General features: G+C 32.7%; 1 protein-coding gene across 1 annotated transcript in view; it reads right to left on the bottom strand.

Moving 5' to 3' along the window:
- LOC127718544 (zinc finger CCCH domain-containing protein 15-like) overlaps positions 1 to 24,423 on the bottom strand; it is a 44,975-nt gene that overhangs the window by 9,077 nt on the left and 11,475 nt on the right. Inside the window, exons 3-10 of the mRNA XM_052224613.1 lie at positions 22,138 to 22,237; positions 16,233 to 16,376; positions 15,484 to 15,575; positions 13,647 to 13,752; positions 12,283 to 12,359; positions 11,499 to 11,567; positions 6,352 to 6,429; positions 4,592 to 4,690 (exon numbers count right to left, since the gene is read on the bottom strand). Coding sequence (XP_052080573.1) covers positions 4,592 to 4,690; positions 6,352 to 6,429; positions 11,499 to 11,567; positions 12,283 to 12,359; positions 13,647 to 13,752; positions 15,484 to 15,575; positions 16,233 to 16,376; positions 22,138 to 22,237 — 765 coding nt within the window. The remainder of the gene's footprint in view (positions 1 to 4,591; positions 4,691 to 6,351; positions 6,430 to 11,498; positions 11,568 to 12,282; positions 12,360 to 13,646; positions 13,753 to 15,483; positions 15,576 to 16,232; positions 16,377 to 22,137; positions 22,238 to 24,423) is intronic.

The raw sequence follows: 24,423 nt of genomic DNA, 5'->3' as shown, positions 1-24,423 counted from the left end.
TGGGCCATTTTTTATGGGCCAAAATATTAAGAATAGAGAATAAGCAACAAAATTTGTTATGAATAGAGCAAAATAATAAAGAAAACAGAATTGAAGAACACCTCAGCTAGACCCTCCTGTATTATAGTGTCACATGTTTTCAAAACAACTGACATCAATAGTGTATGATAAAAGCCCCTAATTAACATTAAGGTTATAAATTTATTTGAAAACAAACTAAGGAACAACTAGCAACTGACATTTCAAACAAAAATATGAAAATTAAAACCATCAGCAGTGAAGAATTACAGATTTTGAAAACATATTTTTCGGTGCAGAACAATGGTGGTTTCATATACAGTGACAAATATCTCACAAATATGAATTCTCTTTTGTACTGGACTGAAAGGCTCAACTCGATTTTTAACATGCTATTTCCTATGTAAAAGTCTGCCATCATACGATAAAATTTTCAGACTCAAAGCTCACAAGTCTTTGTTCTTACTCTTAAGTACTGTGTGCCTAGAAAGGCAGAAGCAAATACATATTATCTTTGGTTGGACCTGGTTCAAAGTGAGCAGGCTTCCACAGAACCACCTACACAGTTCTGAACTTGACCATATTTCCATCTTCACAGGGTCCGACACTTACGGTTGTCCGATATTCCCGGGGCAAGTTCATGCCGTATTCGGACAAGTGAAAAAAAAAGTGTTATATGATTAAAATTTCACAAAATCAATAGTGTGTGTTGTTTTGTCCATAGATTACTCAGTGATAGCACCGCACAGACGAGTAAAGTGGTCTTAACCCCCTTTCAATGCGTGTATTTCGTCAATTGTTCGCACTGAATTCCCTATTTTACCAAAAATAGATCACGTTTAAAAATATTGGCCAATCAGGCGGCCGCGGCATTGCTTCGTCATTATTGTGATCAATCGGGACACCACTCTGGCATTTCCGACGCACGAGTTATTCCCACCGACCAATGGAAAGCGGAGGTCTATTTTCGTTGTTCTAACTTTAGAATTTGACATCGGATGTGTATTTCCCCAAGATGGAAAAAACGTAAAAGCTTGAAAAAGAAAATGAAATTAAACTTAATAAATTTGTCAGTTGTTGTCAGTTTATCAAGAAGGGTTTTTTGAAATGGCATTTCTTAGATAAAATGAGTATCTCTATGTAAATGATCCAATTCCCGTATATTTGTCGATCTTTTCCCTCCCTCCTTGGCTCATATATATGCCTCATAGTATCTCAGTGGTCAAGTCTAGTTGCTGCCATCATGGCACAACAATCAACCCTGGCAAGTTTTTTCAGTGGAATTCCTCAAAAAAAGCATGTAAAAGTTTGGGCATGTAGATTTCACTAATGGACAAGTAAAAGTAATAGGGCACTTGCCCAACTGGACAAGTTGGTATAAAAGTTAATGTCAAACCCTGCTTCAAAAAGGGGGCCTTCTATCCCCTCTCAAATCTTAATGGTTTGCAGCATTTTTTATAATCTGAGACAATACTAGTATAATCTTTGACATAAGTTCTCTTCCTTGTCATCTGGAAACATTTTCTGTCATATCATCATTTTAATAAAATGCTCTGCTGGGCGCAGCTTGATACGACCGCAGAGGTCGAACCCTGAACTGTTGGGGCAAGTATGGACACAACATTCAAGCTTGATACAGCACTGAATTTGGATTGTGATTAGATATTTGAAACAGCATAGGTTTCTGACACAGAATGAATGTGGTCTAAGAACTTAAACATTTTTTAATTTACCTATTCAAACCATATCATTATTATTTGCTTTTATATATAAATCAGAAATAACCAATTTAAAATGGAAAATTTTAAAGAAAAAAAAGAAAAAAAAAAATCCCCCCTCAAATTTTTTGAACCCCCTTATGATTCATCACCCCCAAACTCAATCCCAGCCTTCCCTTTGTGTTACAATGTATGGTGCCTTGCAGTACAATTTCAGAGAGATCCTTACACTTGAACACAAGTTATTGTCTGGAAACTAGAAAAATGCTTTGTTTTTTTGCCCCTTTTTGGCCCCAAATTCCTAAACATTTAGGGCAATTACCCCCAAACTCAAACCCAGCTTTCTCTTTGTGATATGGAACCTTGTTGTATAATTTCATAAAGATCCATACACTAACACACAAGTTATTGTCCTGAAACTAGAAAAATGCTTGGTTTTTTGCCCCTTTTTGGCCCCTAAAAATGTTTTGAGGCAATTACCCCAAAAATCAATCCCAGCATTCCCTTTGTGGTATGGTACCTTGCAGTACAATTTCAGAGAGATCCATACACTTGAACACAAGTTATTGTCTGGAAACTGGAATAAAATGCTTCGCTGGGAGCAGCTTGATACGACCGCAGAGGTCGAACCCTGAACTGTTGGGGCAATTATGGACACAACATTCAAGCTTGATACAGCACTGAATTTGGATTGTGATTAAATATTTGACACAGCATAGGTTTCTGACACAGAATGAATGTGGTCTAAGAACTTAAAAAAATTTTAATTTACCTATTCAAACCATATCATTATTATTTGCTTTCATATATAAATCAGAAATAACCAATTTAAAATAAAAAAGTTTAAAGAAAAAAAAGGAAAAAAAAATCCCCCCCTAAAATTTTTTGAACCCCCTAATGATTCATCACCCCCAAACTCAATCCCAGCCTTCCCTTTGTGTTACAATGAATGGTGCCTTGAAGTACAATTTCAGAGAGATCCGTACACTTGAACACAAGTTATTGTCTGGAAACTAGAATAAACTGCTTCGCTGAGCGCAGCTAGATACGCCCGCAGAGGTCCGACCCTGAACAGTTGGGGCAGAAATGGACACAATATTCAAGCTTGATTCAGGTCTGAATTTGGATTGTAATTAAATATTTGACATATTATAGGTTTCTGAATAAATGTATTCAAAGAACTGAAATTGGTTATATGAATTGAATTTATATTCAATTAAAAATTTCTTGCTGTTGTGCAACACTTAGTAAATCTGTTGTCAAGACTATAAACAAATAAAGTTCAATTAATTCTCAATGCCATATTAGAAATTTATGAAAATAAAAAGGGAGCTTACATCAATAGATATAAACAATTCACCAAAGTTTCATAAGAATTGGTGACAGCATTTTTGAGTTATTGTCTGAAAACTGGAAAATCACCCTTTTTTTAATGAATAAAACCCCATAACTCAGAAATGTTAAATGTAAAATTTATAAAATTCTAAAGAGAGTTTACATCAATACATACAAACAATTCACCAAAGTTTCATAAGAATTGCTGAAAGCATTTTTGAGTTTTTGTCCGAAAACTGAAAAATCCCCCCTTTTTTTATGGATAAAACCCTGTAACTCGGAAACGTAAAATCTAAAATTTATAAAAATCAAAAGAGAGCTCATGTTAATAGATATAAACAATTCACCACAATTTCTTGCAAGTTGGTGAAAGCATTCTTGACTTATTGTCCGAAAACTGGAAAATCCCCCTTTTTTTAATGAATAAAACCCCATAACTCGGAAACGTAAAATCTAAATTTTATAAAAAACGAAAGGGAGCTCACGTCAATAGATATAAACAATTCACCAAAGTTTTATGCAAATTGGTTAAAGCATTCTTGAGTTAATGTCCGACATGTTGATGACGGACAGACGGACGGACGGACAACGGTATACCATAATACGTCCCGTAAACGGGCGTATAAAAATGCTTGTTTTTTTGCCCCTTTTTGGCCCCAAATTCCTAAACGTTATAGGCAATTACCCCCAAACTCAAACCCAGCTTTCCCTTTGTGATATGGAACCTTGTTGTACAATTTCATAAAGATCCATGCACTTACACACAAGTTATTGTCTTGAAACTAGAAAAATGCTTGTTTTTTTGCCCCTTTTTCCTAACATTTTGAGGCAATTACCCCCAAAATCAATCCCAGCATTCCCTTTGTGGTATGGTACCTTGACGTACAATTTCAGAGAGATCCATACACTTGAACACAAGTTATTGTCTGGAAACTAGAAAAATGCTTATTGAGGGCCCCCTTTTGGCCCCTTATTCCAAAACGTTTTGGGCAATTACCCACAAACTCAATTCCAGCTTTCCCTTTGTGATATGGAACCTTGTAGTACAATTTCAGAAAGATCCATACACTTACACACAAGTTATTGTCATGAAACTAGAAAAATGCTTGTTTTTTGCCCCTTTTTTGGCCACTAATTCCTAAAATTTTGAGGCAATTACCCCCAAAGTCAATCCCAGCATGCCTTTTGTGATATGGAATCTTGTGGTACAATGTCAGAGAGATCCATACACTAATACACAAGTTATGTCTGGAAGTTACAAAATGCTTATTTTTGGCCCCTAATTCCTGAACTGTTGGTACCATAACCCCCAAAATCAATCCCAACCTTCCTTTTGTGGTATTGAACCTTGTGGTAAAATTTCATAGAGATCCATTCACTTAAACTAAAGTTAGAGTGCGAAAACCAATGTGTCTTCGGACGACATCGACGCCAACGTCATACCAATATACGACCACAAAAATTTGTTTGCGGTCGTATAAAAACAATTAATCATGTCTATATATATTCATTTTACTTACATCTTCATCTCTTTCCCGTTCTATCATCCCCTCGTCAGCTTCATCATCATCCATTCCTATTAAGTCAGGGTTAAACTCAAACATATCTCTGCCAGTTATCTGAAATTATAAATCAAAGTGCTGTAGTCCTAAAAGTCAGGATCAAACTCAAACATATCTCTGCTAGTTATCTGAAATTATAAATCAAAGTGCTGTAGTCCTAAAAGTCAGGATTAAACTCAAACATATCTCTGCCAGTTATCTGAAATTATAAATCAAAGTGCAGTAGTCCTAAAAGTCAGGATTAAACTCAAACATATCTCTGCCAGTTATCTGAAATTATAAATCAAAGTGCTGTAGTCCTAAAAGTCAGGATTAAACTCAAACATATTTCTCCCATTATCTGAAATTATAAATCAAAGTGCTGTATTCCTAAAAGTCAGGGTTAAACTCAAACATATCTCTGCCAGTTATCTGAAATTATAAAAGAAAGTGCTGTAGTCCTAAAAGTCGGGATTAAACTCAAACATATTTCTCCCATTATCTGAAATTATAAATCAAAGTGTTGTAGTCCTAAAGTCAGGATTAAACTCAAACATATCTCTTTCATTATCTGAAATTATAAATCAAAGCACCGTAATCCTAAAAGTCAGGATTAAACTCAAACATATCTTTCCCACTATCTGAAATTATAAATCAAAGTGCTGTAGTCCTAAAAGTCAGGATCAAACTCAAACAGATCTCTCCCAATTATCTGAGATAATAAATCTAAGTGTAAATGTCCTACACAATCAGGGTAAAATTCAATCAGCAATAATAAAAACATCGCAGAAATTTCATAATTGACAACATTTTGACCCTGAGTACACCAATCATTGCTCTTTCTCCTTGTGTGCTTAGTGTAGATTGATCCTAAAACAAAAATTTGAAGTTCAAAAACTATCTTTATAGATGAGTTCTTAAGAGTCATAAGATTATCAAATAAATGGAAAGATTCCTTGCTTGCATATAACCTGATAAAGGGACATTATAACTAAAAAACTGTGAAAGTAATGCTACCCAAATTTGTACTTGATCTGAGTTTTGTGGTAATAAGCTTTGTGTATACGTTTCATAACATTCAGTTGAGGGAACTTAAGTAAATGAACAGAAACAAAAAATCAGCAATATTTTCATTTGTAAAGGGGCATAACTCTAGAGCAGTAAAAGTGACTCCACAAAATTTCACATTTGATCTGTGTTTTGCGGTAATTAGCATTGTGCATAAATGTCATAATATTTGGTTGAGGCAAACGTAAGTTAGAGAACAGAAACGAATATTTCAGCAATTTTTCCATTTGTAAATGGGGAATAACTCTAACAGCAAAAGTGACCCCATCAAATATATAAACTTGATCTGTGTTTTGTGGTAATAAGCATTGTGTATAAGTTTCATAACATTTTGATGAGGCAAACTAAAGTTAGAGAACGGAAACCAATTTTGGGATGTACGTATGTATGTACATACAGACGGACAAGGGTAAAACTGAATGCCCCCTCCGCTCTGGCAGGGGCATAATTACTAAATCATAGCCCCAACGAATCCTTTCCCCTCAATACTAACATACTTGTTCACTGAAAATGGAGACAAATGGATCAGCCTTACTTTCTATTACACACTAACATTCAATACTGTCAAAGCTTGAAACACATCTCCTACCATTCTCCTTAAATAAATGTCAATAGAGATAACATTGACTATTTCTACAACTTAATCATATCTATTATTCTATTAAACTTACTCCCAACATTTTTCCAGCTTTAAAGTCAGATTTCTTTTTGTCTTTAGCCTCTCTTGCAATTTCAATCTTTTCATTTCTCTACAAAATAAAAGATTTTTCATTGATGTTAATAACCATGAAATTTGATGCGACTGTCATACAAGTGAGAGGTTTAGCTAGCTTTAAAACCAGGTTCAATCCACCATTTTCTACATAAGAAAATGCCTGTACCAAGTCAGGAATATGACAGTTGTTATCCATTCGTTTGATGTGTTTGTGCTTTTGATTTTGCCATTTGATTAGGGACTTTCCTTTTAGAATTTTCCTCGGAGTTCAGTATCTTTGTGATTTTACTTTTTAAGGTTATTCACTCAGCAAACAGGAAGTAGATACAACTTAAAATGTGTCACATGATATTGATAAAGATTGTTGTCATATATTCAGAAACTATGAAAATGTGTCACATGGTATTGATGAAGATTGTTGTCATATATTCAGAAACTATGAAAATGTGTCACATGGTATTGATAAAGATTGTTGTCATATATTCAGAAACTATGAAAATGTGTCACATGATATTGATGAAGATTGTTGTCATATATTCAGAAACTATGAAAATGTGTCACATGGTATTGATGAAGATTGTTGTCATATATTCAGAAACTATGAAAATGTGTCACATGGTATTGATAAAGATTGTCATATATTCAGAAACTATGAAAATGTGTCACATGGTATTGATGAAGATTGTTGTCATATATTCAGAAACTATGAAAATGTGTCACATGATATTGATAAAAATTGTTGTCATATATTCAGAAACTATGAAAATGTGTCACATGATATTGATGAAGATTGTTGTCATATATTCAGAAATTATGAAAATGTGTCACATGATATTGATTAAGATTGTTGTCATATATTCACATGATTCAGAAACTATGAAAACGTGTCACATGGTATTGATGGAGATTGTTGTCATATATTCAGAAATTATGAAAATGTGTCACATGATATTGATTAAGATTGTCATATATTCAGAAACTATGAAAATGTGTCACATGGTATTGATTAAGATTGTTGTCATATATTCAGAAACTATGAAAACATGTCACATGATATTGATTAAGATTGTTGTCATATATTCAGAAACTATGAAAACATGTCACATGGTATTGATTAAGATTGTTGTCATATATTCAGAAACTATGAAAATGTGTCACATGGTATTGATGAAGAGTGTTCATGTTGTCATATATTCAGAAACTATGAAAACATGTCACATGATATTGATTAAGATTGTTGTTATATATTCAGAAACTATGAAAATGTGTCAGATGATATTGATTAAGATTGTTGTCATATATTCAATAAATTGCTTCGCCGAGCGCAGATGGATACAACCGCAGAGGTCCAACCCTGAACAGTTGGGGCATAAATGGACACAATATTCGCGCTTGATACAGGTCTGAATTTGGATTGTAATTAAATATTTGACACATAATAGGTTTCTGACACAGAATAACTGTAGTCAAAGAACTTAGAATTGGTTATATGATTTGAATTTATATTCAACAATTTTTTGCTTTTGTGCAATACACTATGCTGTTGTGAATTGACCCCCCCCTCTTTTTTTTTGCAAAAAAAAAAAAAATAATTGAAGAAATTTTTTTTTTAATTTCTGAAATCTGAAATGAGAAAAAATTGCCCCCCCCCCCCCACACAATTTCTTTTTTACCCCCCCCTTTTTCCCCCCAAAAAATTCTTTCCCTCAAGATATGGTCATAATCTCAATTCAAATTTCCAATGGAGTTTGCAACCATAATTACCCATTTAAATACATCATAAAAGTCTTAAAATAGAAATGACATACATAATCATGGCTAAAAATTAATATTCCTTAATCAGTCTTTAATAGTAACTTCTAAAAATAAATTGACAGCTAATCATCTCAAGACAATACAACATTTCTTTATACATGATTTAAAAGCAGTGTAAGGGAGGTAATCAAAACGTTGTGTTTGGATTACCTCCCTTACACTGCTTTTAAATTGTCTTAAGTATTGTCCATTAACCAGAAAACCCTTGTTTTTCCCCCTTTTTTGCCCCCTAATTCCTAAATGGTTTGAGCCATAACCCCCCAAAGCCAATCCTAATCATCCCTTTGTGGTATGGAAACTTGTGGTATAATTTCAGAGAGATCCATACACCGTTCCACAAGTTATAGTCTATAAACTAGAAAGATGCTTATTTGGACACCTTTGTGGCTCCTAATTCCTAAACTGTTAGGACCATAACCCCTAAAATCAATCCCAACCTTCCTTTTGTGGTTATAAACCTTGTGTTTAAATTTCATAGATTTCTATTTACTTATACTAAAGTTATTGTCCGGAAACCAAATTTCTTCGGAAGACGACGACATGATACCAATATACGACCGCAAATTTTTTTGCGGTCGTATAAAAATGATGACTTGTGGGTGCTGAGAAAAATGACAAAAATGCATACATGTGTGCATGACATTTATTTTTTTTAACATTTTTCAGCAAAGAAAAAGTAGAACATTAAATGAACTGATAGCCTGCTGTTTCGGTGTAAAATTTCATAGAGATCCATTCACTTAAACTAAAGTTATTGTCCGGAAACCAAATGTGTTTTCTGACGACAATGACACAGACAACGACATCATAGCATTATACGAACCCAAAAAATGTTTGCGGTCGTATAAAAATGTAAAACAAATCACCTTTATTTAATGAAACAAGATAAACTTCTAATCTATAAAACATTTGTGGTTTTTAATGACAGAGTTACATTAGTACATTAGGCCCGAGAACACAGTTATTTCGTAGTGCATTTCTTTTAGACAATAAATTCAAATTAAAAAAATCGCACCTGCTCTATCTCAAAAAGATTTTTACAGTGTAGTGTACTACTATTGATACAAATAATATCAAAATTATAGAAACTTCTACCAGCTCTAACTCAAAATATTGACAATTATGTGTTAAGGGGGGCTAAAATTCAGTTTGACAGCTTCAGACATTCTAATTTTTGACCTTTTTTAACTGGACCAAATTACTACTTAACATAAAGATTCAGCACCCAATTTTTTTTAACATGCAATTTCATCCCCTTACTTAATATTTCATGCATAAAACATCAAGAAATAAATTGGGAAAGTGTAACAAAAAAAAATGCAAGTTATACACTGTTCACACTAGGGACTATATTCGTAGACAACGAAAACCAAAGGACGATAACTGTGTCCTTGGACCTAATAGGATAGAAAGACTTGACCAATTTTAATAAAACTTTGCATGACCTAAGCTTAGGAAGTTATAAGATAGTTGGCCAAGTTTCATGGCCATAGGATATATATTATAGAAACTAGGGCCATTTTAATATTGAAATTTGGATGTTTATTTTTGACGTTTAAATCAAATATTTTCAACTGTCAAGATTTTGGCCTAAAAAATTTAAATATTGCAAAAATTTGCTTTTTAAATACTCTTGAATATAATATAATAAGTATTAAAAGCAACGGAACACTCATTTGATTTATCAGATTTATTACATTTATTCAAAAGTCAAATTTATATGAGCCTGTGCCTGAAAATAGAGATTTTCGAATTAAGGGAAGCCTTACATAAACATGCATTTTTTTCAACCAATTTGAAGTTTTTGAAGTTTTTTAACCATACATTATTCTTCCATATATATTAAATGTACTTTAAATGTAAAGAAAAGTTACAAAAAGCATACCAAATGAGTATAAAATGGTCTTAGGCCATGTAAGACTGAGAATTATTTAGAGTCGATTTAGGCCGTAGCCCATATTTATATATAAAAATGCACACAGAGGCTATAAGAAATGGAAATTTGTTACTTTTTGCTCATTTCTATGCTAAGATGTCATGATACAAGAAGTCTAATTGCAAAAGGACTCTTGAATTCAACTTTTTTTTGCAGACAGTATGGTCTGATGACCAGTTTTTCACTTTTCAATGGAAAACTTGCATCTAGTTTTAGTCTCAATTGGCATATATTTGAACCACTTACCAACCTAAAGAAGAAAATTATGGTAGCATATGAAATGAATAGGGTGTACTGATCATTGTAAAGTGTTTTTTTTACAGATTTAGTGAAATATTTGTGATGGACTACAGATTTTATGTACAAAGCTCTTCACATTTCACATACATCAAACAGGCCGTTTAACCAGGGACATAAATACAAATATTCTGCACATTTTTTCTGTGATAATCTACTTTTCTCTAGATTCAGAGTTCACAAATGGTTAATTAAATTTGATTTAAGCATAGAAACACAAATATCAGGAACATAAAAAGCTGTCAGATAGAAAGTCAGCATGGTTCTTAGGCATAAAATGGAAACTGCTTTAAAATGCTTATTTTAGCCGTATAATGCCAAAATGGGACATTTTAACAGAATTTCTGTCAAACAAAGATGTAAATCCTTTACTTTTATTGAGTTTGACAAATTGAAACCAGGAAACCATTCAGGAAAGTTGCCAAAGTACAGAATCTACATTTACGGAATTCATCTCTTAGGCCCGAGAACACAGTTATTTCGTAGTGCATTTCTTTTAGACAATAAATTCAAATTAAAAAAATCGCACCTGCTCTATCTCAAAAAGATTTTTACAGTGTAGTGTACTACTATTGATACAAATAATATCAAACTTATAGAAACTTCTACCAGCTCTAACTCAAAATATTGACAATTCTGTGTTAAGGGGGGCTAAAATTCAGTTTGACAGCTTCAGACATTCTAATTTTTGACCTTTTTTAACTGGACCAAATCACTACTTAACATAAAGATTCAGAACCCAAATTTTTTTAACATGTAATTTCATCCCCTTACTTAATATTTCATGCATAAAACATCAAGAAATAAATTGGGAAAGTGTAGCAAAAAAAAATGCAAGTTATACACTGTTCACACTAGGGACTTTATTCGTAGACAACGAAAACCAAAGGACGATAACTGTGTCCTTGGACCATTAGTTGACCTGAGGTCAATCAATGTTAATGTGGTCATTGAACAATCTATTACCATGACATATTAACATAAGCATTGTGACATAAAAATGTATGGAATATCACCATGATCACACAAATTTGAAAGTAATCTATTTATCATACCTTTCTTTCCTTCCATTTTATGAATGTTTCATATGTAACCCTGGTAACATTAGCACCCAAGGCTGCTCTCTGTAAAACAAACAAAAAAGATATATTTGAAATAAAAGAAAACATAATCATAAATTATCATATAAAAAAGGCACAATTGTCAAAATATCTAGTTTATACAAATATCATACCCTGTTTCATACAGTTCAAGTTAATAACAACACACTCGACCTTGGATGAGTCGACCAGCAGATAAGTCAAATACTTTTGTCCAGTCCCTTCGACTTCCACTTAACGATGTTCAAATGTATCCACAAAGATGTAGGTTTTCCTCAATCCACAAAATTTGTACACAGGAAATCAATTATTCCACAGTAAATATAAACCAACTTATGACTGTCAATGTCACACTTTAAGAATTTATGTCAAAAGCTGATATATAGTTATAGACCATGTAGAGTTTTGGGTCTATATTACCTAAATGGGCAATTAAATAAGGGCTAAAATGGATTTGGGAGGGCAGGAAGGTCTTCAAAAATCAGCTGGCTCTAGGTCTTAAAACTTTACTCAGTACTCGGGAGTACAAAATTTGGTTGATTCCCGAGTTTGAGAACACAAATCATGCTCGAAAGTTTTATGACCGCACTACAAAAAATTTTGATCATATTAGTATACAACAAATGGACAAGTATCAATAAATTACCAATGACCCGCATCCAAAAAAAAAACTTCCAGTCCTACACTCTACAATCAATTTAATGGAATAGTCCAAAATCAAAACAACAATCAGACAAACCTCTTTCTCTATTAATTCCTCAATAGTAATCTGGTCTTCTTCTGATTCCTTCTTCTTGTCTTTCTTCAAAACAAATCCTGCAAAAATTCATGGAAAAAAGTTATAAAAAAACAAGAATGTGTCCATAGAACATGGATGCCCCACTCATACTATCATTATCTATGTTCAGTGGACCGTGAAATATGGGGACAAAACTTTAATTCGGCATTAAAATCAAAAAGATTATATCTTATGTGTACTAAGTTTCAAGTTGATTGGACTTCAACTTCAGCAAAGACTACCTTGACCCAAAACTTTAACCTGACTTTACCAAAAACTTTAACCTGAAGCGGGACAGACGGACGAACAGACAGATGAATGAACAGAAGCATAGACCGAAAAACATAATGCCTCTAGGTGGGGCATAAAAATTAATATTTACATCAAACCAACTTATTTTATATACTTTTTCTTCATGATCAGCTCTTTCTTACTGTTATGATATTGCAGCAATTTTCCCTGAAGAAGTACGTAATCAGACACTAACTTATATTGCACATACTGTTTACTTATATTTTAGCATTTTACAAGGTCATGTCTTTCTCAGACTTAAGTCTTTACACTAAATCCAATGGATGTGTACTGATTGATAATTTAGTCTGGGAAAAAATGAAATATATATATAAGTTGTAATTAGATTTGAACTAGCTTTAAGTAACTGCAGGTATTCTTGTTTTTGGTGCCTTTTGTCTTTCTTTTTTTATTGCTATTTGTTTTTGTGCTTCATGAGGATCTTTTGAGATAAGCCAATTGCAACTGATTTTTACAGTTTGTTATTATGTTGTGCTGTTACGCCACTGTCCCAGGTTAGGTTGACTGTTTAGCTCTCATAAACATATTTAACCCACCACATTCTGTATGTACCTGTCCCAAGTCAGGATCATGTAGTACAGTGATTGTCTTTGGAAGCCAACTATTAATATGGGGTTTTCTCATTGTTGAAGGTTGTACAATGGTCTTTGCTAGCTAGGGCTTCATCTTTAACTCTGATGGATAGTTGTCTCAGTAACCATACCACATCTACTCATTTTTTAAAAAAAATTTCTAATGACATTTGTATGCATGTTGAGAAGTAATTCATACATTACTGTGGATTCATTATGATTCGTTGAATGTCAATTTTCGTGGGTTTTAAGGATACAGATGAACCACTAATTTAAATGTTCAAAGAAATACAAATTTCTATACAGTTATATCTAAACTTTGGCAGAACCACGAAATCACATATCCACGAAAATGCAAGGTTTCCGCAATCAACGAAAATTGGTACCAACAAAAATAAATGAATCCAGTTTCATAATTTATATAGATAAGTAATTAAGTACCTGGAGGTAGACAATGACGATAATGACATTTGTCTGCACCATTTGGACACGCCCAGAACCATCCATATTTACCATTTTCTACAGCTTCCAGGAAAAATTTACATATCTATAAATAACAAATATCTATTTATATCATGTATATTGTGGATATGTACATGTAAATATACAGGTGGGGGGAGTGTAATATTAATCAATTGTAACTGATTACATTTTTTCAAGTAATTATCAACACTGATCTGTAATCAACAACATTTTTTTGATTACATGAAATCTCAGTATCATCAATTACATTTGACAGACAAACTGCAAATGTTTGCACCTGTCCCAAGTCAGGAATCTGATGTACAGTGGTTGCCGTCTGTTTATGTAGTTCATACATGTTTCTCGTTTCTCGTTTTTTATATAGATTAGACCGTTGGTTTTCCCGTTTGAATGGTTTTACACTAGTAATTTTTGGGGCCCTTTATAGCTTGCTGTTCGGTGTGAGCCGAGGCTCCGTGTTGAAGACCGTACCTTGACCTATAATGGTTTACTTTTATAAATTGTTACTTGGATGGAGAGTTGTCTCATTGGCACTCATACCACATCTTCCTATATCAAACATTCCCTTTGTTTAAATTAAAGCCATACTGTTACATAGAGATATGTAAATAATTATTTTCTCTTTTCCTTACAGTATATATCAGTCTATGGTAAGTGTCTCACACGAAGCAATGAATGTGGTTTTTAATTTGATAGATGCTTTTGTTCTTTTTTGTAAATAATTGTTTGTTTTGATATTGTAACACAGTGATGACTGCTGTACCCATATTTTGACTATTTTATGTATAATGTCTGTTTTGTTCACGCATCGTTGTAAATATAACGGAATTTGATAAGACTGTCGTACAAGTGAGAGGTTTAGCGCTATAAAACCAGGTTCAATCCACCATTTTCTACATTTGAAAATGCCTGTACCAAGTCAGGAATATGACAGTTGTTGTCCATTCGTTTGATGTGTTTTGTCATTTGATTTTGCCATGTGATTAGGGACTTTCCGATTGAATTTTCCTCGGAGTTCAGTATTTTTGTGATTTTACTTTTTTCTCATCAGAAATTATATTGTGATTGATAACATTTGATTTTGTCAATTTTTTTACACTTCTCTTTTAGTGAATTTACCATGGAGTTCTGTATTATTGTTATACTTTTTGTGTTGCTGGGTTGCTGTCTTATTGATATATACCTCCTTTCCATATAATATACACCATATATAATTACATTACATGGATGTTTAATCATAATACATTATTTTGATTGGCTAACAGCAATCTCGCATCTTTCTGAAATTAACCTTCATTCCAAAATGAATTGTAACATTCATAATGACACGAGCTTCCAGAATAAAGTGCACAGGTAAAAGAAAAGAAATAAATGATAGAAATCGTGTTTTCGTGATCCTAGCAAAAAATGTAATTATAAGTATTAAATTTGGAGTTTAGTATGGCGTTCATTATCACTGAACTAGTATATATAATTGTTTAGGGGCCAGCTGAAGGACGCCTCCGGGTGCGGGAATTTCTCGCTGCATTGAAGACCTGTTGGTGACCTTTTGCTGTTGTCTGTTCTATGGTCGGGTTGTTGTCTCTTTGACACATTCCCCATTTCCATTCTCAATTTTATTCTTTTAGTAATTTTATAGGGATGTAAAAGCGTTGACCATGCGTACATTTGTTGAATGAAGCGCTTCCACACTTCATACAAAAAGTACTTAGGTCAACGCGTTTTTCACCCCAATAAATTTACAAAAAGAAGCATTCAATTCTTAAATACGGTACCAGACCAAGACTCAACTTACAATAGCAGTTTCCATTTTCTGTTTATTTGTAGCCCCATGCTTCTTCTCAACAACTTCTTGTAATTTGGTTTCATCCCAATCTTCAACGGTTTCTTAAAAAAATATAACAAACTGTTAATTGCTACCTCCACAATTACATATTGTAGTGAAATAATTAATTGCTCATGCTAGCAGGAGACTGGGGAAATAAAATTGCTTTCCTGTCCTTCACTTTGATTTCGACCGTCAAAAGCGATACTCACTGGCCCTGTTGTTCACAATACTTGAATTGCTTTCAGTTGATTTCATCATCAGCAATTTTCAATTTTTACCATGTTGATGAAACATAAATTTTTCATTTAAAAATAAACAAATTCAAAGAAATAAACAATTTATTTTCTTCAGAACATGTTATTACGAATTAGCTGCATTACAGACACTACCTTATGCAACCCTTATTGTTAACGTAACGTATTGTAACGTCATATCATTATTATGTCTTTGTATGTATAACGTCTTCAGCCAGTAAAGTAAACAGTTGAAATATATACACGTCTTTCTATAATTTACACAACAAGCGAAGTACTACCACCAAACCGAAACACATGTAGAAAAGAGGTTAAACATGTTAAGGCATTGATTTTAAAGTTGGTCGCATGTTATTTCATAGAGACAATTTTTTGCCCTTCTGGTACTTGATGTCGCATTAATGTAGTGATATGCAATTTTATGAAAAGCTGAGCAGAGACCCGAGTGATATTGATATTTACCTTTATCTTCACTTTTGTCTTCATAAATATTTCTCTTTTCTCCTTTTCTTTCTACGCCAAGGTCATGGGAGAATTTACACTTGGAACCTTTAGAACACTGACCCTGTTTAAAAAATGCACACAACACAGATTTGGGGTCAGCACCTGAAAAAACAGCATAATGAATAAATCTAAGGCGGGGGCATAAAAATAAATGGGGAATGTGTCCATGGGACACAGATGATGCCCCCACTTGCAAATAACGTTATGAAGGAACATAACTCATGAACAGTAAAAGTGACGCTACCCAAATTTTTAAGTGAGGCCAAATAAAAAAATATGTGTGTTTCCTTTTTCCCTACCTACCCTATATACTAAGCTTAAAAATAGCCTACCTTAAATTTTTTTGGGTCATTTTTCAATAAGCACTGTTAAAGTCAGAATTTCTCTCCCATATCAAGGCTTCCAAAACGGTCATATATGCCGGACATTTGCGGTCATAAAAGTGACATGATCATTAATTACTATCAAAACAACCCCTACTTTAATACCTTCTCATTTTAATCAATGCTAATTAGTTGTCGAACAGCTGAAATTTACCTGTTCAGGTGACAGGTAAACTATTTTGAACCGGACATTGATCCGTCTATTCAAAGTTATTTTCTTACATTTCAGCGGTTTGCATCTAATTAATTTAGTCAAAAAGATTTAAATTATCAGAAATACGTTTACAAATATGATTTGAAGAAAAAATTAAAAAGGTGAAAATGAAACATCGTCATAACCACGTTGTTTGAACTAGTACACGTGTGCGCATGTGCGCAGGTGTGAAATTTAATTATGCATCCTAATTTCTTCAAAAAATGCTTAAATTGTCATTGATACCTCTATCTCATGTTTATTTCGAATATTTTCTTGAAGAAATAACGTAGAAGGAGCTACTTCCACTCATTCATGCTTTGCAAACGTATATGGAATTTACGTATCCGTCTCTGGTCCATGTTTTACCATTGTCAAGATAACATCCGGTATAAGATTTATAAACGAAAGTAAAGTTTTTGACAACGTTATTTTGCACAAATAAAGAGTCTAAGGCAGATATGAGTAGGCTGATGTAATTTATTGTTGCACACTTCGAATGATGCACTGTCAATTTAACAGTTTACGTCAGAACTTCGAATTTGAATCAAAGAAAGTTTAATATCGTTTTTTTTTAATGTCAATCATTGGGATGGCCAACTCGGCAACTGATTACCATAATTGCCTTTTGTTAATTTAGTCTTAAGGAATTAAAATGCGTTATTACAGATACTTTCATGAGTTGTCTTATCATTATTCCTTAAATTGTCTAAATAAAGGCAACAGTAGTATACCGCTGTTCGAAACTCATAAATCGATAGAGATAAAAACAAATCCGGGTTACAAACTAAAACTGAGGGAAACGCACCAAATATAAGAGGAGAACAACGACACAACAAAAACACAACATTAAAATGTAACACACACAGAAACGAACTATAATGTAACAATGGCAATTTTCCTGACTTGGTACAGGACATTTTAAGAAAAAAATGGTGGGTTGAAACTGGTTTTGTGGCATGCCAAACCTCCCGCTTTTATGACATTGTTAAATATAACATTAAAATGACAACATTACATGACATGACTACAATACAAATAAATGGGAGAACATATAGGACAAAGAAACACACGAATAATCTAAATCTGTAATAACATATGTTTGTTATTTGTAAAATAAATCAAAAATATTTTAATTTATAGTGGGCTCTAGGGAACTCTTGAGACTTTGCGCAGAAACTAAATGCTTAGCCTTGATAACTCATTTTTTAATTAAATTAATACATTTTTGATAAACCATGGTAAATCAATGAGACAAGGCTTTTTAGGGATAAACTTAGCTGTAATAACAAGGCTCAGTTATTAAAGGAATGTAACTTATTATATGAAACACTTGGGAATTACTGGGAAGCTTGCGCAGAACCTCATTACATGCTCTGGTCATTATTTCTTACAATAAATTAAAATGCATTGTAACAAGCATTCTGAGAGTATTGCATGGCAATACATACATGTAGTCCCCTACCGGGTAAAAATTCATTATACTGGAACAAAATGCTAACTTGTTCTATAACTTGTCATGGTGTCAACAAAAAGAAAATATCAAGTCAATATCTTCAAGCATGACTAAAAACAGTGTGGTAAACTGATTATATGAGTGAATATTTTCAAGTCCAAGGACCATAACTCTGCATAAAATTATCAGACCGAAACAAAAATTTGAACTTGATCTGTAACTTGTCATAATAAAACTATATACCAATTATCAATCAATATCTTCAAGCATGATGAACAAAAGTGTGGAAAACACTCTAACATTAGATATGATTAATAGTTCTCTTAAATTAAACATGATATAATACAATGTATATCTATTTTTAAATTATAATCAAATATAATTAATAGTTCCAAATAATTTTTCTTTCATTTGTCACAAACTAATATAGATTTGTAATTTATCTATAAAATGTCAACAACTTTTATCTATACACAATGAAATGTAATGAAATATATACCTTAAAAAAAATAGAATATTATCTAATTAAAGGATATCACTTTATAATTTTTTTTTATATATATAGCATTCAGAAAATTAGTTTATACAAAATAACAAACACTTCAAACAATTTACCAAAGAATGTCTTTTAAAAAATGAGTTATCTCCCTTTGTACAGAAATATGGTTTAACATACAAAATGTACTTACTCTAACATTAGATATGGACCATGATAACTCAGGACTAAATCATCAGACCGGAACAAAATTCGAAATTGATCTATAACTTGTCATGATAAAACTATATACCAAATATGAAATCAATATCTTCAAGAACGAAGAAAAAAAGTGTGGAAAACTACTTTGCCAGACTGATGGATGGACAGACGGACAGACAGACGGACGGAGTGCAAACCTAAAGTCCCCTTCGACTTTGTCGGTAGGGGACTAATTAAGCATGATGTATGTCTGAGCAAATGCTTTGGAGTGATATAGAGAAGCTGTGATAACACCCTTTAGTTATTACAGGCATATTTTTTTCTGTAATAACATAGGTGTACTATGCAAAATTGGCAAACTATGAACTGTTATATCTTTCTACAGTTAAGTATACATAAAGACAATAGTAATATCAATAGAACTTGTATACATTTTAACAAAACTAATGATGTATATTGTCCCTTTGAAACATGTAACATACATATGTTATCACAGTTCTTTGATTTTTTAGTCCACAATAACAAATGTATGTTATTTTTCTGTAATAACAGTGTTCCAGCTAGGATTTCAAAAGGGCAGGGAGCCAATCATGAAAAGGGCACTTTAGCACGATGATTGATATTTCAAAAAGGGCATGTCAAACATTGTCTTATGTTTACTGCAAGGGTTTCAGCTAGGAGTTTTGAGGGGGTTTAGTCACTTTTACGCTAGATGAAAATCAACCTTATTTTGGGTAACAGTATTAAAGGGACCATGCAAGGACGTATATTACTAGCTCAGTCTTCCCTAGAACATTTTTGATGCATGGTAGGTCTAAGGTTAAGTTGCAATGCAGAGCGCAGCGGTGTTTTGTAGAATTTTAAGGCCCTACCAGGGTATTTTTACTACAGGTACATACTTATTAATAGTCTTGAATGTTCTTATAAAGGCAATTATATATTATGTTTGAAATGCCTAATACATGTAGCCCAGTGTTTCTGATTATGATAGAAATAATAAAAGAATTATAATAAACCACATTGAGTTTTTCAGAATTAAAATCCATTTAACCATGTCTTTTCAGACTGTTAAACTTATATTTGTAATATTATATATAAAAAATATATAAAAATCCCCTCCCCCCCCTTTTCCATTTTACACACCCCTAGATGTAGAGTATTAAAGTATTATCAGTTTCACCCCAAGAAAGTATTCATTTTTAATGAAATAATCTTAGCAGTTAATCAAAATCAAAATGAAAATCTTACTGTCTATAAATAACAATGAAATGTAACTGTTTCTTGTTAAAGGGGTTTTCCGAATTTTCCCGCCAAAAAAGCACATGGCTTTCAACTAATGTAAACAAAGCAGTCAATTTGTGATCATGGATTACAGCTTTAATTAATTTATTTTGGATATAGATATTCAATGAAAGGTACAGCCAGGCATTGTTTTTACTTTCTTCTGGATTAAAACTAGTTTAAACATGTTAAAAGATCAATTTAAAATAACAAATCTTTGACTTATAAACAACAGACGATCTACGGATACATCAAACGCAAATTGTCATCTTTTGAGAAACATTGAAATTGAAATGCTGACTGACCGAATTTAATGAGAAAAATTATTACAATAGTCAATTATGAAGTTTAATTAACGGATTAATGACCCATCCGATGTCGATAAGCGGATTATCTGTAATCACAACTTATTACACCTGCTGTAAATGTTAATTAGCTGAGGGTCATAAACTTGTCATAAATATGAAGACAGGTAGAATAATTGTATGTTCATCAAAATATTACGGCAATAAAGGCATGTACTTACGAAAAAAGGCAGGCCGTCTTAAAAAGGGCACAGGGCGTCAGAAAAGGGCACAGGGCGGCACTCGGGAAAGGGCAGCCTGACCGCCCTGTGAAAACGACCTAGCTGGAACACTGAATAACCCTACAGACATGATAGAGTTATATCCCTGACTGATGATAGACTCAATGTAAATAAAATTCCCTTTCTACCCACCCTATTTTATTCAAAGATGTAAAAAATATAGGAAACACACATATTATTTTATTTGGCCTGATCTGAATTTTGTGGCAATTAGCATTGTGTATAAGTTTCATAAGATTTGGTTGAAGCAAACTAAAGATAGAGAACAGAATCCATTTGGGGACTATCGGACATACAGCATTGTACAGATTGACAAGGGTAAATCTTAATCTCTGCTACGGCAAGCTTTCCAAGTAATAGATTTCCTAAGCTGTATTTTGCAAACTTTCTGAATTTTTGTCTTTAATGATCTTCAACTGTGTTCTTTATTTGATTATTTTTAGTTGTTTTGGTTCAAGCGTCACTAAAGAGTCTTTTGTAGACGATTCAAGTGTCTAGCTGAATAGCAAACAAAATTCTAATACTGGTATCTATGATCAATGAGTTTATTTACAATATAAACTGAACAAGCAAGATCAAAGTCAGACTGTTTTCCACTCAGTCAAAAACATTATATCTACATACCAGTATTTTTTTTCAGCCTGTGAGCAAAAACACAGGTATCATTTTATAGGCGAAGGGACACAGCTCTTATATATCCTGTGCAAGTGTCAATTAATTTTGAGTGGATGTTTACCTCAATGTATAGTATAAATTTAACCTAATTTGATTGGATGTTCACTTTAATTTATGTTATAAACTTAAATTGAAATGGATGTTTACCTCAACGTACATTATAAAACTAATTTTGATCATGTTGATTGGATGACGATGTTAACCTCTTTAATGTACAGTATAAACCTCATTTTGATTGGATATTTACATCAATGTACAGAATAACCCTCATTTTGATTGGGTGTTTATCTCAATGTACAGAATTAACCTCATTTTGATTGGATACTACATCAATGTACAGCTAGAATAAACCTCATTTTGATTGGGTGTTTACCTCAATGTACAGAATAAACCTCATTTTGATTGGATGTTTACCTCAATGTACATGATGTACAGAATAAACCTCATTTTGATTGGATACTACATCAATGTACAGTATAAACCTCATTTTGATTTGATGACGATGTTTACCTCAGTGTACAGTATAAACCTCATTTTGATTGGATGTTTACACCAATGTACAGTATAAATTAAATTTTGATTGGGTGTTTACCTTTGCCTACTGTCTGTACTGGTCTAAACAACATATTTAACTCATCTTGTTCTTTTTTCTTGTCTTCCTTTTTCTTGCCTGCTTGAGTCAATTCATTAAGCTACAAGAAAAATCATCAATATTCATGAAATCACATTGAATTTCATTGGCTGGAAAATTTGATCAAATATCTGCAATAACATCATTCAATTGGCTGAAACATTTAATCAGACATCTACAATAACATGATTCTATTGGCTGAACCATTTGATCCAATATCTACTAAATCATGATTCTATTTGCTGAACCATTTGATCCAATATCTAAGATATCATGATTCTATTGGCTGAACCATTTGATCCAATATCTAAAATATCAAGATTCTATTGGCTGAACCATTTGATCCAATATCTACATATCATGATTCTATTGGCTGGACCATTTGATCTATTATCTAAAATATCATGATTCTATTGGCTGAACCATTTGATCCATTATCTACATGTCATGATTCTATTGGCTGAACCATTTGATCCATTATCTACATGTCATGATTCTATTGGCCGAACCATTTGATCTAATATCTAAAATATCATGATTCTTTTGGCTGGACCATTTGATCCAATATCTAAGATATCATGATTCTTTTGGCTGGATCATTTGATCCAATATCTAAGACATCATGATTCTATTGGCTGCATGAACCATTTGATCTAATATCTAAAATACCATGATTCTATTGGCTGGACCATTTGATCCAATATCTAAGATATCATGATTCTATTGGCTGAACCATTTGATCTAATATCTAAAATATCATGATTCTATTGGCTGAACCATTTGATCTTATATCTAAAATATCAAGATTCTATTGGCTGAACCATTTGATCTAATATCTAAAATATCATGATTCTATTGGCATGATTGGATGAACCATTTGATCCAATATCTAAGATATCATGATTCTATTGGCTGAACCATTTGATCTAATACCTAAAATATCATGATTCTATTGGCTGAACCATTTGATCTAATATCTAAAATATCAAGATTCTATTGGCTGAACCATTTGATCTAATATCTATGATATCATGATTCTTTTGGTTGAAACATTCGATCCCCAGAGCTCCAGATAAGAATTTACTAATTAGGGCTTTTACTCCTCATTGTTTATGTAATTGAGTGAAATAGGTTTTTCTTTTGCATCATCATGATCAGTTCAAGTTCACCCCTCAGGCAAAGATTGAATTGGGTTTTTCACTCCATTATTCCTGAATGTACTGGGTTTTTTTCATCATTGTTTTAAAATTGAGACATTTACTCTGTTTGGGTAAAATTGATTCATTGTCATGTTCATGATGCATCAATATTATAGTTCTGTGACTGTGTTAAAACAATGTAACATCGATTCATGGACAGTTTTATTTTTACCCAATTTAGTGACATACACCAAAATATTGTTCATGTAAGCAGCAAAACAGTCACTATAAACATGATAAATATATGATCATGATGATGGGTGGTTATTTAATGTCTAGTGTTATTGCACACGGAGTTATTGCTTTCACGAGTGAATTAATAATATGTGTGATATTTCTTTATTCCTCAGAATATATATGTGTCAGTTTTGATGTAATTCAATAAACTACGTCTTTGGCACAAGAGGTGCTTTTTCTACCTCTTCTTTTCCTTTGCTATAAAAAGAAAATTTTATGAACTGATGCCGCTTGTTTATCAGGATTAAAAATTTTAGCAAGGGACAAACGATTTTTAGATTCCTACAAGGACCCAGTTCTGCCATTTGTAACTTCTCGACCCTTATCGCTTCACTTACATTTGTGTTAATGTAAGTGAGCGAGAATGCCCGAGAACTTAGGATTGCTTTTTGATTGGTGCTCTATTTTAAGAACAAAAGTAGATTTCTTTAAATTACAAAAATAGATTTTTAAATTACGCAAAAATAATTCATTATTTAGGGTAAATAACGCACTGACAGCGACTATTATGGTTGGAAATGCATAGTTTTAATAAATAATTGGGTTCTCCTTTGAATTAATTGGGTTTTTAAACGCTGAGAAGGACAATTGAATTGGGTTTTCTATTGTTTTAATTGCGTAATTATGCAAATACGCAGCTTATCTGGAGCTCTGGATCCCATATCTAAGATATCATGATTCTTTTGGTTGAACCATTTGATCCAATATCTACGATATCATGATTTTATTAGCTGAAACATTTGATCCAATATCTACTATATGATGATTTTATTGACCGAACCATTTGATCCAATATCTACTATATGATGAT

The sequence above is a fragment of the Mytilus californianus genome, unplaced genomic scaffold (genome assembly GCF_021869535.1).
Source record: "Mytilus californianus isolate M0D057914Y unplaced genomic scaffold, xbMytCali1.0.p SCAF_10, whole genome shotgun sequence".
NCBI lineage: Eukaryota > Metazoa > Mollusca > Bivalvia > Mytilida > Mytilidae > Mytilus > Mytilus californianus.
Note: the sequence above shows the minus strand (reverse complement) of the source record. Positions and strands in the feature narration are given on the sequence as shown.